Source organism: Macaca thibetana, chromosome 18, assembly GCF_024542745.1.
Source record: "Macaca thibetana thibetana isolate TM-01 chromosome 18, ASM2454274v1, whole genome shotgun sequence".
In the NCBI taxonomy this organism is placed as follows: Eukaryota; Metazoa; Chordata; class Mammalia; order Primates; family Cercopithecidae; genus Macaca; species Macaca thibetana.
Window position 1 is genome coordinate 30,424,585 of NC_065595.1, and position 15,095 is coordinate 30,439,679.

The 15,095-nt window shown below is 46.1% G+C and overlaps 1 protein-coding gene across 3 annotated transcripts in view; it reads left to right on the top strand.

The window, feature by feature from the left end:
• Positions 1–2,552: 2,552 nt before the first annotated feature.
• MYO5B (myosin VB) overlaps positions 2,553–15,095 on the top strand; it is a 393,467-nt gene continuing 380,924 nt past the window's right edge. For 2 of the 3 annotated variants that reach the window (XM_050767678.1, XM_050767680.1), the window contains exon 1: positions 2,691–2,933. In XM_050767678.1, the coding sequence (XP_050623635.1) occupies positions 2,907–2,933 (27 nt within the window). In that variant the 5' untranslated portion in view covers positions 2,691–2,906. Of the gene's footprint in view, positions 2,934–15,095 lie in introns of all 3 variants that reach the window. The other variant, XM_050767677.1, reaches the window with a different exon arrangement.

The following is a 15,095-nucleotide window of genomic DNA, read 5'->3' on the forward strand; positions in this document are numbered from 1 at the left end:
TGTGGGACTCACGAATGCAATTCAGTTCAGTCAACATAAATTGAGCTTTTCATTTGTGCCAGGTGTGATGGAAACTAGACAGTTGGAACCAATTAAGGGTGGGGAGAAAGGATGGAAACAAATGAATGTCAGGTTGGTCCGAGGTCCAAGTGGCATTGTTAGCATTGCCTATCTGCAGGTGGAAAGTGGGTCTTTAGTAAGGTTAGAATTAGATTTGAGAATTAGCATTGTGAACGAGAGATGAAATGGGGGCATGGATGAGAAGAGAGATCTCTGAAATGGAGCATAGTTTTATTCAGAAACCAGGAAGAGGAAGTTATGCCTAGAAAATAATGTTAAGGTTTGGTTAGAGAGGCTGAGAAAACAAGAGAAAAATAATACCCAGAGAAGAGATGGTTTAACGTAGTGGGTTGAATCAATTCCCACCCCATGCTTCACAGTGATAAGGTAATTTCAACAGAATGGGGCTGAGTGGACCCAAATAAGAAGAAATTAGAACAGCAGTGGGTTTTTCTTTTTAAATAGAGTCTTGTTCTGTCACCCAGGCTGGAGTGCAGTGGTGTGGTCTGAGCTCACTGCAACCTCCACCTCCCAGGTTCAAGTGATTCTCCTGCCTCAGCCTTCCAAGTAGCTAGGATTACAGGCATGTGCCACCACGCCCAGCTAATGTTTGTATTTTTAGTAGAGATGGGTTTTCACCATGTTGGCCAGGCTGGTCTTGAACTCCTGACCTCAAGTGATTGGCCCACATTGGCCTCCCAAAGTGCTGGGATTATAGGTGTGAGCCACCACACACGGCCAGAACAGCAACTCTTAAACTTGGCTGCCATTAGAACCATCTGGGAGCTCTTCAGAATCCTTTCACCCAGGGCAACGCCCCCAAGACAAGTTAAATCAGAATTTCTGGGAGCAGGAACCAGACATCGCTTGTTTCAAAAGTGATTCTGATGCGCATAAAGTGTAGAGAATCAGAGAATTAAGGAGGGACTGAATAAGTGAAGCTACTGCTTTAAGTTTAGCAGGAAAGGAAAACACAAAAAGCCAGGAGCCAGTGGAAAGAGGAAGAGTTGCTGGTAGAGAGATGGGACCACTAATGGTGGTGGAGGAAGAGGCCAGGATTTAAGCAAGACTGACGACTTTCTTATTCAAAAAAGGGGAGAATCACCTGGAGGCAGAAAGAACAATGAGTACTGGCCCCACACCAGAGTTTCTGGTTCAGTAGGTCTGCAGTGGAGCCCAATAACCTGTATTTCTAACAAGTTACCAGGTGATGCTGATGGTGGGCATGGGGGGTGGGGACACACTTTAAGAGTTACAGGAATCCGGGGAAGGGAACCATGCAGAAAAACTTTTGAGGACGAGAAAAAAAAAAATTCCTTTCTGCTCTTGCCACTGATATGAAGAGTTCCATTTTAGGTCCAATGAGAGCCACCCAAGCTTTGGTCAATGCATGTGTCACCCTGGAAGTACCGTCCTTTAGACTTTCAGAGGAGCTTTAAAAATTGGGATACCCAGGTCCCTTCCTTCATTAAATCAGAATTCCTTGGGTTGGGGCCTCTTCCTTGGATCGCTTAAAGCTCCCCAGTTGACTCTCATTGTGGAGGCGCCCACGGGAAGGCCTGCACAGGTGAATTACAACGGGATCTTGCGTTCCAGGTGGGATGCCTTTGAGAATCACCTTCTGAGGCTCCTGAACAACTGCCCCGGCTGGTATAGATAGATCTTCTGGTGGAGAACCACTTTTCAGGGGCCACCCCTGGTTCAGGGACACATGCCACCTTCAGAAGGGAATGTCTCATCTGACAGCCCTGGGCTCCTTCCACAGACTCCTGGCAGTCTTTTTTTTTCTTGACTGAAATTTCTACTTTTCACTGGAAGTAGGAGAAGAGCTGAAGTTGCTGTAGGCAGCCAAGTGCCATGGGCAGAGAGGGAACACAAATAAACGAGGTAGTGAGTGGCAGAAAGACCGGGAGTCTGCATGTAGGAGAGACGGGGGTTGGGAGAACGTGAGACTTCCCGGAAAAGCAAGAGCCCTCTGAGAGGAGTGGCCTAGAGTCTCCTTGGAGGCTGTGGGCGAAAGTGGCCAATATTTGTACAGAAGAAGTTACGACTCCCACCTTTCTGACGGATTTCCGCGCAGAGAGTTCAGTTTGAAGGAGAAGATCCTTGGTGTACGTATGTCCAGGTCGCCTTAATAACGATCTACGAGTAACTGAATTTTAATGAAAGCGCTGAATACAGCCAGGTAAAATCGAGGGCAACGTCCGGGGCCTTCCAGCCATAGAAGTTTCTCTCTTTTCCCCGCTCTCTGGTTAGTTCCTCTCCCCTTTTCTTGTGTGCACCGCGTGCGTGCCGGACTCCGCCCGGCCGGGTGCGGGTGGAAGGGCAGGTGCTGGCACCGGGGCGCACCTGTGCCTGCGCGTGCGGCGTCCAGCAGGGGGCGGCCCGCGCCGGTCCCCGAGCTCCGCTCTGAGCGCCCCGCCCCCGGCCCGGAGGCCCAGGTGGCAGCGGGGGCGCGGGAGGGCGCGTCGGGCCGGGCACCGGCAGGGCTCAGAGGCGCGGCGGCGCACGGGCAGTCCGCTCTGACGCGCGCGGGTCCTCCCTCCTCGCCGGCCCTCGCCTCCTCCCTACACCTGGGCGGGGAGCGGCGTCGCGCTGCCTCCTCCCCCGGCGCTCGCAACTCCTGTCCGGCCGCTGCTGCGCCGCCGCCGCAGGAGTAAAGGTCGCGCCGCCGGGAGCGAGCCGGCCGCTGTGCCTCCGGGAAGCCGGCGGGGCAGATCGGAGAAGAGCGAGAAGATCGAGAAACTCCAGGCCAGCCCAGGAACATGGCGCCAGGCGGGCCGGCCGCGGACTGAGAGCCGCGGTGCAACGGGGAGCCGGGGCTTGAGCCCCGCCCAGCCCGGGCCATGTCGGTGGGCGAGCTCTACAGCCAGGTGAGCGCAGCCGCGGGAGAGGCGCCGCGGGGCCGGGGCGGAGCGCTCGGGGCCACCTGGCACTCAGGGTCGCCTTCTCCCTCGGCTACTGGAGGCGGGAGGTGACGGGAGACCCCTCCTGGTGTCCCCCGCGTCTCCGTCCTCGGCGTCCCTAACTTCTGTTGGCGGAGAAAGTTTAGCGGTTCCGGGAACGCCCGCACTGACCGGCCGCCCGGCTCCTGGAGATTCCGCAGCGCCACGGCTCAGCCCCAAGCCGGTGCTGTCGCCCCCTCCCCGCCGCGCCCCTCACTTTCGTTGCCTGGGCTGGGTTCCAGCTGAGTTCCCCGAACCGCGGGGGCGACTCTGCCAGCTCTGAGCGCCGTGCTCGGACGGTCCCCCGCGGTGCGCCCGCCGCTGTCCCCTGTCCCCGCCGTGGACCCCGCCCCAGGGGCTCTGCGGCGCCGGCTCTCGAGGGTTCGCCTCCGAGGCGTCCTTTCCTCACGCATACCCACAACAGGGAACCCTGGACTTGGGAGAGGTGGGGGTTCTGGACTTGGTGGAGAGGGAGGAGACTCAACCTGGCGTGAGGGCGCGGCAGCTGGATGGAGTTGGGGGTAAGCGATGGGTAGAGGGGTGCTCCGTTATCTCCGGAGACCCCAGGGAAGAGCATTGTGAATTTGCTGGGGATGGGTATTTTGACGCGGCCCCTCTGGTACCAAGAGAGCTTCAGTGACTGTGGGGAAGGGGGTTGGAGTAAAGCCGAACTGGGAGCAGGGTGTGAGTTTCAGGATGCCTTCAAGGTCAGAAGGGATGTGCGAGGCTGGGTGCTCCGAATCCGGAACAGGTGCAGCCTGGGCGGAGACGCCCGCGTTCCGCAGCAGTTGCTGTGGTTAAAGTTAGGGACGAGCCACCGCTTCCAGGGGAGCTGGAGGCAGCGCTGCAGCCGTCCGGGACCCCTCAAGTTTCACCCTGGAGTCAGGAGTGAGATGGGCAAAGGCCTTTTCTTCACATGTGCCCTTTAGGAAAACAAGTTTTGGATAGTCCAATGCCTGGTTTTCCTGTTCATCTTCTTGGGTGGCCAAAACACATTCGACAGTGCCTGTGCACACGCCTCCGTGCAGAGTTGTGTGTGCGTGTGGTGTCCGCGCGCGTTGTGTGGGTGTGCGATTCCTGGGACACCCGCCCGGGCCATCAGGTCTGGGCTGGGTAGGAACAGTCACTTCTGCGTCCTTACCTGGAGAGCACTCGCGGCTGTCCAGCACATGTGGGGGAGCCCTTCTGCTCCGTGGACTGGCAACCCTTCTAAGTTTGAGGAATTTTAAACTCTCGCCTTCCTCCTGGAGCGGGGAGCAGGGCCGGGATGGGTTCACGCTCATGAAGGTGGCCGCGGAGGCTGTCACCTGGCTGGGGGTGGGGACGCAGCAGCCTCAGATACTACTTCCTAGCCCACCAGGGACCTCCTGTGCAGCGATCAGGGATGGGCGACGGCCTCTGGGGGAGGAGGGGAGGAGGGGAGGAGGCGAGGAGGCGAGGAGGCGGGAGCCAGGGCGTCAACTCTGTGGCAGTCCTAGGCTTGGAATGGCACTCCACCCCTCTTGGCTGTGGAGGTATTGGGAGGATCCCTAAAAGCTCAGGTTTTTTCCCTGAAGCCGGTTAGGTTTTCAGGAGCTGGGACTGGAGGCTGGAAGCCAGTGAAGGCAGGGGAAAAATCTGAACTGGAGTGCTCAAAGCCGAAGCTTTGTTACATTAAAGTGCATGGAGATGCAAATTGTACTCCTAAGTAAAAGGAGTGACTCAACTGAATATACCTCCAATGTGTCAAAGTCCTTTGTCAGGCAATATTGAATTGCTGTTATTATATGAGGGGGAGAGTTTGTGGGGTAAAATGGAGTTAAAAGTTTAAAAATATAAACTTTATTTCTCAACGCAATTTCCATCAAGTTCAAGACACTTTTGAAAGTTATACCAGCCACCTAGTTCGTCCCTAAAGAACCGAGGGTCCTGGGAATTTAACCATGCCAATGCAGTCTTACATTATTAACTGGAAAAGATGCAGGTCATTAACTTCGAGATTAGGACACAAAGTCAGAAGGAGCCAAATCAGGACTGTGAGGTGGACGCCTAATAGTTTTCCATAGAAACTCTTGCAAAATTGCTCTTCTTTGAGAGGAATGAGGAGCATTGTTGTGGCAGAAAATGACTTTTCTGGTGACGTTTCCTTGGTGTTTTTCTGCTAAAGCTTTGACTTCCTGAAGACACTTGTAATAAGCAGATGTCATCATCATTTGGTCTTCTAGAAAGTCAAGCAAAATGGCTTGAGCAGTCCTCCAAAATGCTGCTATGATCTCTGCTCTGAACCAGTCCACCTTTGCTGTGACTGGACCTCTTTCACCTCTTGGAAGTCTTTGCTTTGATTGGGCTTTGTCTTCAGGATTATACTGGGAGAGCCACATTTCATCCCCTGTTACAATTCAAAGAAATGCTTCAGGGTCTTGATCCCACTTGTTTAGAATTTCCATCCAAAGCTCTGCTCTTGTCTGCAATTGATCTGGGTGCAGCAGTTTTGGTATCCATCAAGTGGGAACTTTGCTCAACTTTATTTTCGGTCAGAATCATGTAAGCCGAACCAGTTGAGATGTCTGTGGTGTCGGCTGTTGTTTCTACCATTAATTGTCAGCCCTCTTCAATTAGGGAACAGATAAGATGCTTCCCCCCACAAATGGATGTGGATGGTCTGCTGGTGCAGGCTTCATCTTCAACATTACTTTGTCCCTTCTTCAAATGAGTTACCCACTTATAAACTGATTTATTTGGAGGCATTGTCCCCATCAACTTCATAAAGTAACGATTTCACAATTCTTCTCTCCACGCTTTGTCATAAATTTGATGTTTGGTCTTGCTTCAATTTTAGTAGAATTCCTGTTGCCCTGATAGGGGCTTCTTTTCAAACTGATGACTTATCTTTCTTAGTGCCTCAAACTAGACCCTGTTCTAGATCCCATTCATGCTTGTTATAACAAGTACAAAACTATGCGTTTGCTTTGGTGCAGAAAACTCTGAAATCCATGTGAATTTTTTTCATGATAGGCATTTTTCCGTGATCTTGAATAGTGCTCATATGGGGCTGATGGGCAATTGAATAAACCCTTAATCTTTGGAGCCCTAGTTTTGAAAAACAGGAATTAATATCGGATTGCTTTTAAAGACTACACTTGTAGGAGAAACCATTCAACTTGATTTTTAGTTAGAAATGAACACATTGCATGTTAATTCTTAGGAATGATAAAGTAGTGGGAGTCTGAACTTGGGTTTCAGTGTACTTTTTCTCAGGTTATGGAGATAAGTACAAATCTGGTGTCACCAGAGAAAGGTCTTGGATATAAGACACTTGAAAAGTAGCTTCATTGGTGTGAGGGGTTGGCATAATTAATCCCAAACAAATATTAGGATTCTTCCCTAAGGGCTGCTGGGCTGCACCTTGCTCTGGGTTTCCAGTCCTTAATCATTTTGGGTCTTGATTCTGAAATTAAGGAGATTTTCTGGGACCTAAGACAGTAGTTTCTAGATTTGTTTTGAGCAGTGGTTATTCTTCCTGGAAATTAACACCCTTGTGCTTTGCTATGAGAAGCAGTTGCGTAGTTGCCTAACCATGGTCTCCCCACTTGCCAAGCTGGCTTCTCATTGCGCATGTGAATCATAAGTTACACAGGGAAGCCATGCCTGCTACGCAGATTCGCTTTTCTTGGAGATTATTCATTTTTACTGTATTATCAAAATAGCCAATGTTCCCTTTTATTTTTAACTTGCAAGTGGGCTTTCCTAATGTGACAAACACTGGAACCAGGCACACACATCAATGTGTTATGTGTGATGGAAATAATTACCTATTATGCTAACAGCACTTATACATTTTTGGGAATGAAAAATTTAAAGCCCTTTGATTATACCTGCTGCTTTTGTGACAGAGTTAGAAGATGTTATTATTGGAATATGAAGCATTTATATATTAACTTGTATTAAATAGTGTTCGGTAAGAACTTAGTATATTTCTAGTTATCTAAGCAAAGACTTTCTTTTTCCCTCCATCCAATTAAATGTGTTCTTGCTCTTCTTAATCTGTTCTCTTCAACTGTTTATACGTTACGTGATTTTTTTGGCGGGTCGGGGGCCAAAGGGCACTTCTCTATGAACAGAGACACTCCTGTTCTCAGAAGACCCAACACCTCACCTTTGAGAAATTGTTTTCTTTGTAGTGAGGTTTTTCTGGATGGAGAAAGAGCATCAGTCAGTGCCAGACACTTTGAGGGTGATGTCAAAGTGAGTCAGTCTCATTCAGTCTCACATCAGGTCCAAAGGTGGAGCTGATGATGGTGTCTGTTGTCACAGTGGCACGCATGTGGTCAGTGTGAGTGCCTGGCTTCCAACCCACTGGAAAAGACAATGCGGGCTTTGCTTTGCATAGGTCCAGAAAGAAGCCCGCCCATGTGCAAGCATGGTGAATACCATTTCATTATGATTGCAGACGGTAGTCTGATTTTAAAGCATAAAATGTAACCTCTCCTCCTCAGGCTGAATGTAACCTCTCCTCCTCAGGCTGAACTCTTTTCTACAGAAGAGTTATTTGGGACAAAAAATTTAAATACTGCTGTTTCAAATACCTGGATTTTCAATATGCTACTTTGATTCTAGCCAGCAGAGTGAATGAGAAATCATCAAATTGAAACTGGTGCCTTGAAACCAATTCCTTCAAATAACCTTTTTTCCTCCTTGGCTTCTAATTGATAGGTAGTGTCTGAGCAGTGGGTTTTTGAGTGCTGCTGGGAGGTTACTTTACTGGCAGACACACCCGGTGTATGGCAGCTTTGCGCCCAGGAGCCTTTACTAAGGGTGCTGATTTGGGACCAATTATTTGAAAAATAGATCTTCCGTGCTTTTGGGCAGGTGTCCTTTAACTGTCCCTTACCTATACCTCAGGTAATGTAAGTTTCTCCCAAGTGTCAGTCTGAAAGCAGCAAGAGCTACGTGTTTCCTCTGTACCTGGTCACCCCTGCTGGAGGGGCTGATGATTCCTTCTTTTGCTGGTGGCTCTGAGCGATATTCTTCTTTCCAAAAAGTGGTGACAGTGTTAAGGACATGAGGACTTGAAGAGTGTCAGCAGAAGCTATTAGTGCTCCTCTTGTTTCCCCCCTTACTCCCTTCCCTGCATACTGCCTTGGTGTTAGCTCGCTTCCAATAGCCAGCACCCTTCTCTTTGTCAAAGCTCCTGAAGCTGTTTTGCCTGTGTGCATAGGGAACCTGGGAATTGACATCCTCTGCAAAAGGGAACAGTCCTTAACAGTCCTTAAGAGTCTTAACCAATGGCATGACATTAGTTTCCTATCCCCTCACCTTGGGAATGGAACAGCTCTAAAGTATGGCCCATACTGTTTTCAGTTTCTTTGTACAGTTGAGCTAAAGTTACCATGTTTGGGACTTTCCTTAATATCACATGTTTGCTTGACTTCCTTCCCTCTCTTGTCCACCTTCTCTACTCCCCTACCAGTCTTTCCTGAAAACACTGCCTTATAAGTCTCTTGAGCAGGAATCCTCATCTCAGGATCAGGTTCTAGGAGCCCAAGTTAACCCATAACTCATGGTGGCTTAGCTGAGTGGATATTGAGAATCTCAAGGGCTTTGACCCCTGTAGGGTCCCAGGAAAGGCTGAAGAGAAGCATGGAGGTTGTGTGTCATGCTGTCACCTTCCTTCTGAACCTCATTCTCTGTCTTGCATGTGGTTTTTTTCTTCTCCCATCCCTAGTTCCAACTCCGTTGATCCTCCACTCCCCTTTTTCAGATGGGCCTATAAGCCCAGTGGATCCTGCTTGACCCTGTTGGCAATCATCAGAATTTTGAAGTTTGTACTGGTGACTTGTGGATGTGGTATATTCCAACGACCTGTAACCTGTACTCATTGAGCAGACTCTTGCCCCGCCCTCCTTTGTTGTTAAGCTTTTTGGTTTTTTTTAAGACAGAGTCTCAGTCACTAGAGTGCAGTGGCATGATCTTGGCTCACTGCAACCTCTGCCTCCTGGGTTCAAGTGATTCTCCTGCCTCAACCTCCCGAGTAGCTGGGACTACAGGTGCGTGCCACCACACCCGGCTAATTTTTGTGTTTTTAGTAGAGACAGGGTTTCACCATGTTGGCCAGGATGGTCTCCATCTCTTGGCCTCATGATCTGCCTGCCCGAGCCTTGTTGATTTTATGTGATGCCTTATCTAAGTAGGCTGAGATTCTGGAGAACAGAGGCCATATCAAACATTTTTAGGAGCCTCCAGTGTGTTTGATGACAAAAGCCAAATACACAAAGTACACTAACAATACAGGATTATCTTTGTGTCATTAGAGGAGTGCACATACTCCTCTACAAGTTACAGGCATTTTGTAGAACTGTTGGTCTGGTTGGGCTACAGTACTGGGGGAAAGGCATTCTTTAAGGTGTAGTGGGACATGATTGGGGCCTAAAGAATGAATAGGATTTGAAATGCATGAGGAGGCTGTGAAGAGAAGGATGCTCTCAGGAGGAGATAGGAGAGTGAGTTCAAGCATAGGGACAGGCATGAGCTATATGTGTTTGGAGATTATTATAGCACTATTTTTAACAATTTTGAAATAATTATAGACTTAAAGAAACATTGAGAAAATAGCGCAGTTTCTGTATTTTTCCCAGATTGCTCTAGTGTTAACATGTCATATAACCATAGTGCAATTATTGAAACCAGGAAGTTAACATTTCTGTAATACTAACTGGTCTATAGAGTTCACCAGAATTTTACCACGTTTTTCACTAATGTTCTTTTTCTGGGCCAGGATCCTCTCTAGGATTCCACACTGCCTTTGAGGGTTGTAGCTCCCTGCCCCCCTCTATTTAGTGACAGTTGCTCAGTTTTTTGTCTTTTGTGACCTTGACATTTGAATAGCATTGGTCAAGCCAGGCACAGTCACTCACACCTGTAATCCTAGCACTTTGGGAGGCCAAGATGGGAGGATCCCTTAAGCCCAGGAGTTTGAGACCAGCCTGGACAATATAGCGAGACCTTGTCTCTACAAAAAATAAAAAAAAAATTAGCTAGGTGTGATGGCATGCACCTGTGGTCCTAGCTACTCTGGATGCTGAGGTGGAAGGATTGCTTGAGCCTGGGAGTTGAGGTAGCAGTGAGCTGTGATTGTGCCACTGCACTCCAGCCTGGGTGACAGAGTGAGACCCTGTCCCAAAAAAAAACCATTTCTCAATAATTTTATAGAATGATTTTGGGTTTGTCTGATTGTCTTATGCTTACATGGAGGTTGTGAATTTGGGGTGAGAACACATCAGAAATTCTGTGCCTTCCTCATTGCATCACCTCAGGAGACAGGTGATATCAATGTGTTTTGTTACTGATGGATCACTTTGATCTTTTGGTTAAGCTGATGCCTGTCAGATTCCTTTTATTGAAGGATGGAATTTAGAAATGAAGATCTGGATGCTAGGTGTACTCATTACTACTTTTTGTAGTTACGTAGAGATTAGAGACTAGAACTCAATAAATGTTTTATTAAGGGCAAGGGAAGTAGAAGAGTCAACTATGAACTTGAAATGTCCACCTTGAGTGTGGACAGAAGCCAGGTTGGAGCAGGGATAATTCTTGATCTTTGACATGTTGGGTTTGGAATGAAAATGGTTTGTCTAAGTGAAAGCATTTATTTACATTTGGAGATTTACGAATGAGCTTAGAGGAGAAATGTCAGGATCTGGGTTTTTGCAAATGATGCCTGGGATTTGCTTTTCTTTAATGAAGAAATGCAGTTGTCTGATAACATGGTGTTAATAAGGGAGCTTGGTATGGGCATTTCCAAGGCCTTTGTGACTATGATCTTGACATGGACCACCCTGGATATTGTGGAACTCTCAGCTCTGACACATTGGAACAGATACTTTCTTTTTATTTTATTTTACATTTTTAAAATTATACTTTAAGTTCTAGGGTACATGTGCATAACGTGCAGGTTTGTTACGTATGTATACACATGTCATGTTGGTGTGCTGCACCCATTAACTCGTCATTTATATTAGGTATATCTCCTAATGCTGTCCCTCACCTCTCCCCCCAGCCCACGACAGGCCCCGGTGTGTGATGTTCCCCTTACTGTGTCAGAGTGTTCTCATTGTTCAGTTCCCACCTATGAGTGAGAAAATGTGGTGTTTGGTTTTCTGTTCTTGCAATAGTTTGCTGAGAATGATGGTTTCCAGCTTCATCCACGTCCCTACAAAGGACATGAACTCATCCTTTTTTTATGGCTGCATAGTATTCCATGATGTATATGTGCCATTTTCTTAATTCAGTCTATCATTGACGGACATTTGGGTTGGTTCCAACTCTTTGCTATTGTGAATAGTGCCGCAATAAACATACGTGTGCATGTGTCTTTATAGCAGCATAATTTATAATCCTTTGGGTATATACCCAGTAATGGGATGGCTGGGTCAAATGGTATTTCTAGTTCTAGATCCTTGAGGAATTGCCACACTGTCTTCCACAATGGTTGAACTAGTTTACAGTCCCACCAACAGTGTAAAAGTGTTCCTATTTCTCCACATCCTCTCCAGCACCTGTTGTTTCCTGATTTTTTAATGATTGCCATTCTAACTGGTGTGAGATGGTATCTCATTGTGGTTTTGATTTGCATTTCTCTGGCCAGTGATGATGAGCATTTTTTCATGTGTCTGTTGGCTGCATAAATGTCTTCTTTTGAGAAGTGTCTGTTCATATCCTTTGCCCACTTTTTGATGGGGTTGTTTTTTTCTTGTAAATTTGTTTGAGTTCTTTGTAGGTTCTGGATATTAGCCCTTTGTCAGATGAGTAGATTGCAAAAATTTTCTCCCCTTCTGTAGGTTGCCTGTTCACTCTGATGGTAGTTTGTTTTGCTGTGCAGAAGCTCTTTATAATTAGGTCCCATTTGTCAATTTTGGCTTTTGTTGCCATTGCTTTTGGTGTTTTAGACATGAAGTCCTTGCCCATACATATGTCCTGAATGGTATGGCCTAGGTTTTCTTCTAGGGTTTTTATGGTCTTAGGTCGAACATGTAAGTCTTTAATCCATCTTGAATTAATTTTTGTATAAGGTGTAAGGAAGGAATCCAGTTTCAGTTTTCTAGATATGGCTAGCCAGTTTTCCCTGCACCATGTATTAAATAGGGACTCTTTTCCCCATTTCTTTTTTTTGTCTGGTTTTTCAAAGAACAGATACTAAGTGTTGATTTCTTTATTTGAAGAATTGGGGTGGTACCTGCACCATGGGAAGGTTACTGGAGGCTTATGATCCTAATCCATGTGAAGTGTTCGTCTAACATAGTGTTGGCAACTGTTCATCAGTTTGCTTCTCCCTCCAGTCACCGTGCTGGGTGGCAGTCAGCATTATGTGGCTAGCCTCTTTTTTCCCCTAACCCTTCCCTGCGGTCCTGCAGGGGTCTTGATCACAAGGGGACTTGGTGAGAGAGGAAGTAGGATTGCTACAAACACGTAACTATGAGAGCGATAGACAAGGCATGGGAAGAAAAGGTTCCTACTCCCCACCACCCCTGGGGAAGGAGCAAGAGCAGTCTGAAAGGAGTTTTAAATTTAAGCTGTGCTTTCTGGTCTCTTATTATAGCTTTAAAGGAAAATTAAAAAGCATTTTTCACAATGCTGATTTTCCCTCTGTGAATACAAATGATTATTGAAACAATCCATACAATGCAGAAAAGACAAGAGCTCTGTAGTCTCATTCCCAGAAACGACCACTCTTGACCATTTAGGCATGTTCTCTGGACCTCCGTTGTCCAATAGGGTAACTGCATGTGGCTGCTGAGCACATGAGATGAGCCTGGCCCAGGCTGGGATGAGCTGGAAGTACTGTACACACTGGGTTTCCAAGATTTAGAACAATGTATGCAAAATATCCTTCATACTTCTTATATTGGTTATGTGTTGAAGTGATTGTTATTTGTATATCGGCTAAAATATTCTACTCAATTCACCTTTTAAAGGTGGTTGTTAGAAAATGTAAAGTAGCACAGGCGGCTCACAGTTGTGGTTTGCATTCTGTTTCTCTTGGGAGTTGCTGCTTTAGACTTAGGCACAATATGTACTCAAAACAAATGGGATCGTGCCATGTCTCTTACTCTAAATCTTAATGTCTATCTTTTCCTATAGCATATAAAGGCAATATTGCCGTTTTAAATGGCTGCATGATAAGGCAGCATATGGATGTACTGTAATTTTTTCTTAAAAATATACATTTTTTAAATTGCCAAGGTCTGATGCCATATACTATAATGTGTTTAACCGTTCCCATGCTGATGAACATTTAGGTTGGTTCCCATTATTTTCCTTTTTTTTTTTTTTGTTGACAGTAATAATTGCACAAATTTATGGGGTTCAAGTGATTTTTTTTTTAATACATGTATACAATGTATAATGATCAAATCAGGGCAATTAGGTTATCCACTGCCTCAAATATTTATCATTTCTTTGCATTAGAAACATTCAAAATCCTATCTTCTAGCTTTTTTGAACATACCAAAAAATTGTTTATCTTTTCATACTGTGAAAAATATTGCACAATGTTCTTGTAACCTCATTTATTTTCTCAGAATAAATTCCTAAAGGTGGAATTGCTGGCATGCACATTTACGGTCTTCGTTGATACGGCCAATAGCCACCAGAAGAGAACCAGTCTGTTTCTTCACCACTCTTTTGGGTCATTGTTCTTTCTTTCTCTCTCTTTTTTTTTTTTTTTTTTTTTTTTTTACCCTTATTCATACTAAATGTTTTACGCATGTTTTAAAGTTGACTTTCATTCGAGGGATGAGCCTCTGTTCATATGCTTGGTATTTATGTGTTATTTTCCTTATATTTCCTGTTTGTATTAACTGGCATTATTTATAACTGTTTTTGCTCATTTAAATGACTACTCTATATTTTTATTTTTTTGAGACAGGGTCTCACTCTGTCACCCAGGCTGGAGTGTGTGTGGTGGTGCAATCATGGCTCACTACAGCCTCAACCCCCTAGGCTCAAGCAATCCTCCCACCTCAGCCTCCCAAATAGCTGGGAACAGACATGCGACACCATGCTCAGCTAACTGAAATTTTTTTTTTTTTTTTTTAAGAGATAGGGTCTCATCATGTTGCTCAGGCTGGTCTTGAACTCCTGGTCTCAAGTGATTCTCCCACCTCAGCCTCCCAAAGTGCTGGGATTATAGGCATGAGTCACAGCACCCAGTCCACTCTACATTTTGAGATAGGAAAACATGGAAACCAGAATATTCAGGATACAATATATACATTTAAAAAATAAAGCATCTTGGCATGTATTTTCCCCTTCATTTGTTCTGAGATTATATATTTTGAACCCTCTAGTTGGAAAACTACTGGTTATGGGGCGCTTTTGTGCCAGGTCGCTTCTCAGCACTACGTGTTAGCTCATTTAACAATAACACAGGCTTATGTGACTTTCCCAAAGCTGCCTGGCTTGAGGGCCCAGCTTCTGACCACTGTGTTCTACTTCCTTCCATGAGGTATCTGTCCCATTTATGGTGAATCAGAACATCATTTGGATATAAGGGACTCTAATATAGAGGGTCCTTTCTACCTAGCACTGCCCTGCAACTCTCCCTGCCCCAGCAATAGAAAACCCACCAAGATCAGAGAAGGATGGAGTCCGTGTGCAGAAAGAACGGCAGGGGGTCTGATCCTGCTTGTGTTCTTTTGCCACTGCCACCACCACCACACCCAGCCCCATGTGTGTCCTGGTGCTTCTTAAAACTCTGTCCCTGCTTTTGGCTTTCGTTAGGCCATGTAGTCCTAAAAGAGATCCACATCTTCGAAAAGGCGCAAAATATAACAAAGTACACTTAGTCCATTTTGTGTTGCTGTAACAGCATACCCCAGACTAGTTAATTTATTTCAAAAAGGTTTATTTAGCTCACAGTTCTGTAGGTTGAGAAGTTCAAGGGCATTGCCCTGGCTTCTGGCAAGGGCTGTTGTGATGTCATAACATGGTGGAGAATATCAAAGCAGAAGCAGACATGTGCAAAAAGACAAAATCTGAGAGGCATCCTGGCTTTATAACAACTCACTGTTGTGGGAATAAATCCATTCCCAGGAGAACGAATCCAGTCTCACT